The sequence below is a fragment of the Penaeus vannamei genome, chromosome 38, assembly GCF_042767895.1.
Source record: "Penaeus vannamei isolate JL-2024 chromosome 38, ASM4276789v1, whole genome shotgun sequence".
NCBI lineage: Eukaryota > Metazoa > Arthropoda > Malacostraca > Decapoda > Penaeidae > Penaeus > Penaeus vannamei.
Window position 1 is genome coordinate 9,775,231 of NC_091586.1, and position 2,139 is coordinate 9,777,369.

The 2,139-nt window shown below is 43.8% G+C and overlaps 1 protein-coding gene across 1 annotated transcript; it reads left to right on the top strand.

The window, feature by feature from the left end:
* The first annotated feature begins 592 nt into the window (after positions 1-592).
* Positions 593-1,805, top strand: LOC113815152 (actin-2, muscle-specific). The gene has a single exon (XM_027367243.2). The coding sequence runs from the start codon at positions 624-626 to the stop codon at positions 1,755-1,757; it is 1,134 nt and encodes a 377-aa protein (XP_027223044.1). The 5' UTR covers positions 593-623; the 3' UTR covers positions 1,758-1,805.
* Positions 1,806-2,139: the final 334 nt, after the last annotated feature.

The window sequence follows — 2,139 nt, forward strand, 5'->3', positions numbered from 1 at the left end:
TATATATATATATATATATATATATATATATATATATATATATATATACATGCGTGCGTATATATACATGCGTGTGTATATATACATGCGTGTGAGTGTATCTGCTTGTGATAACACACTGCAACTGTAGGAACAAAATAAACGTATGACATTTCGAACTCTGGAAGAGATCCTCATGTCTGTTAAACTCTTGTAGAGTTCGAAACACATTTTTCTTTCGATTCCAACTGTGTCTTTAACTTTACCTGTGTTTATACTTAACTGTGTTCGCGCGTGTGCGTAAATATATACAAATGTTTATGAATATTAGACACAGACAAAAACAGACACACATACACACACACACACACACACACACACACACACACACACACACACACACACACACATATATATATATATATATATATATATATATATATACATATATATATAGCCACCTACACACATATATGTATATACACGTACACTACATATATGGCTGTGTATGTATATAGGTATGGAAGAAATAGTTATGGAGGTACAATACAACTACCTCCATAGTACGTAACGTTAATTTGATTCTAACCATTATTACCATTTACCTCTTCAGGATACGTCTACATCCATAAAGAACCACCACCATGTGTGACGATGAGGACGCGACTGCCCTTGTGGTTGACAATGGCTCCGGCATGGTCAAGGCCGGATTCGCCGGAGACGACGCCCCTCGCGCCGTCTTCCCCTCCATCGTCGGCCGTGCCCGTCACCAGGGTGTGATGGTCGGTATGGGTCAGAAGGACGCCTACGTCGGTGATGAGGCCCAGAGCAAGCGTGGTATCCTCACCCTCAAGTACCCCATTGAGCACGGTATCATCACCAACTGGGACGATATGGAGAAGATCTGGTACCATACCTTCTACAATGAACTCCGTGTTGCCCCTGAGGAGTGCCCCACTCTCCTCACTGAGGCTCCCCTTAACCCCAAGGCCAACCGTGAGAAGATGACTCAGATCATGTTCGAATCTTTCACTGTGCCTGCCACTTACATCACCATCCAGGCTGTCCTGTCCCTCTACGCCTCCGGTCGTACTACTGGTGAGGTTTGCGACTCTGGTGACGGTGTGACTCACTTCGTTCCCGTCTATGAAGGTTTCGCTCTTCCTCATGCTATCCTTCGTCTCGACTTGGCTGGTCGTGACCTTACCCACTACCTGATGAAGATCATGACTGAGCGTGGCTACTCCTTCACCACCACCGCTGAACGTGAAATCGTCCGTGACATCAAGGAGAAGCTTTGCTACATCGCCCTTGACTTCGAGAGTGAAATGAACGTCGCTGCTGCTTCTTCCTCCTTGGACAAGTCCTATGAGCTTCCCGACGGTCAGGTCATCACCATTGGCAATGAGCGTTTCCGTGCTCCCGAGGCTCTGTTCCAGCCTTCCTTCCTTGGTATGGAATCTGCTGGTGTTCAGGAAACTGTTTACAGCTCCATCATGAGGTGCGACATTGACATCAGGAAGGATCTGTTTGCCAACATTGTCATGTCTGGTGGTACCACCATGTACCCTGGTATTGCTGACCGCATGCAGAAGGAAATCACTGCTCTTGCTCCCTCCACCATCAAGATCAAGATCATTGCTCCTCCCGAGCGTAAATACTCCGTCTGGATCGGTGGTTCCATCCTGTCTTCTCTGTCCACCTTCCAGTCCATGTGGATCACCAAGGACGAATACGATGAGTCTGGCCCCGGCATCGTTCACCGCAAGTGCTTCTAAATGACTCCGTCTATATTTTCATTATAATAAATAAATAAATTCATAAAATGCGAACTATATATCCCACCTTTAAATTGAATAAAAGGGAAGTCTAAACCTTGACTTCCTCAATACTGCTGAATTAAACTGTTGTCGAAAATTTCATATAAGGACGCTTCAAATATTGACAAAATTATACGCACAAACACTTATATGAGTGCATGGCGGGAGACAACATATTCCTTAGTACTATCTTGACTTGTGTATTCCATTTTGAAAATGAAAAACTAAATGTTGGCTGTGTTAATATATACTAGTTGTCAAAGACAAAAGAAATGCACATTAAACCATACCCAGCAACAGTAAACGAAGAAATGGTCAGTAGAAGTAGAGAAGGATGTTA

Excerpts from the sequence above, each read along its gene's own strand:
- LOC113815152 (XM_027367243.2), top strand. The coding sequence starts at position 624 with ATGTGTGACGATGAGGACGCGACTGCCCTTGTGGTTGACAATGGCTCC.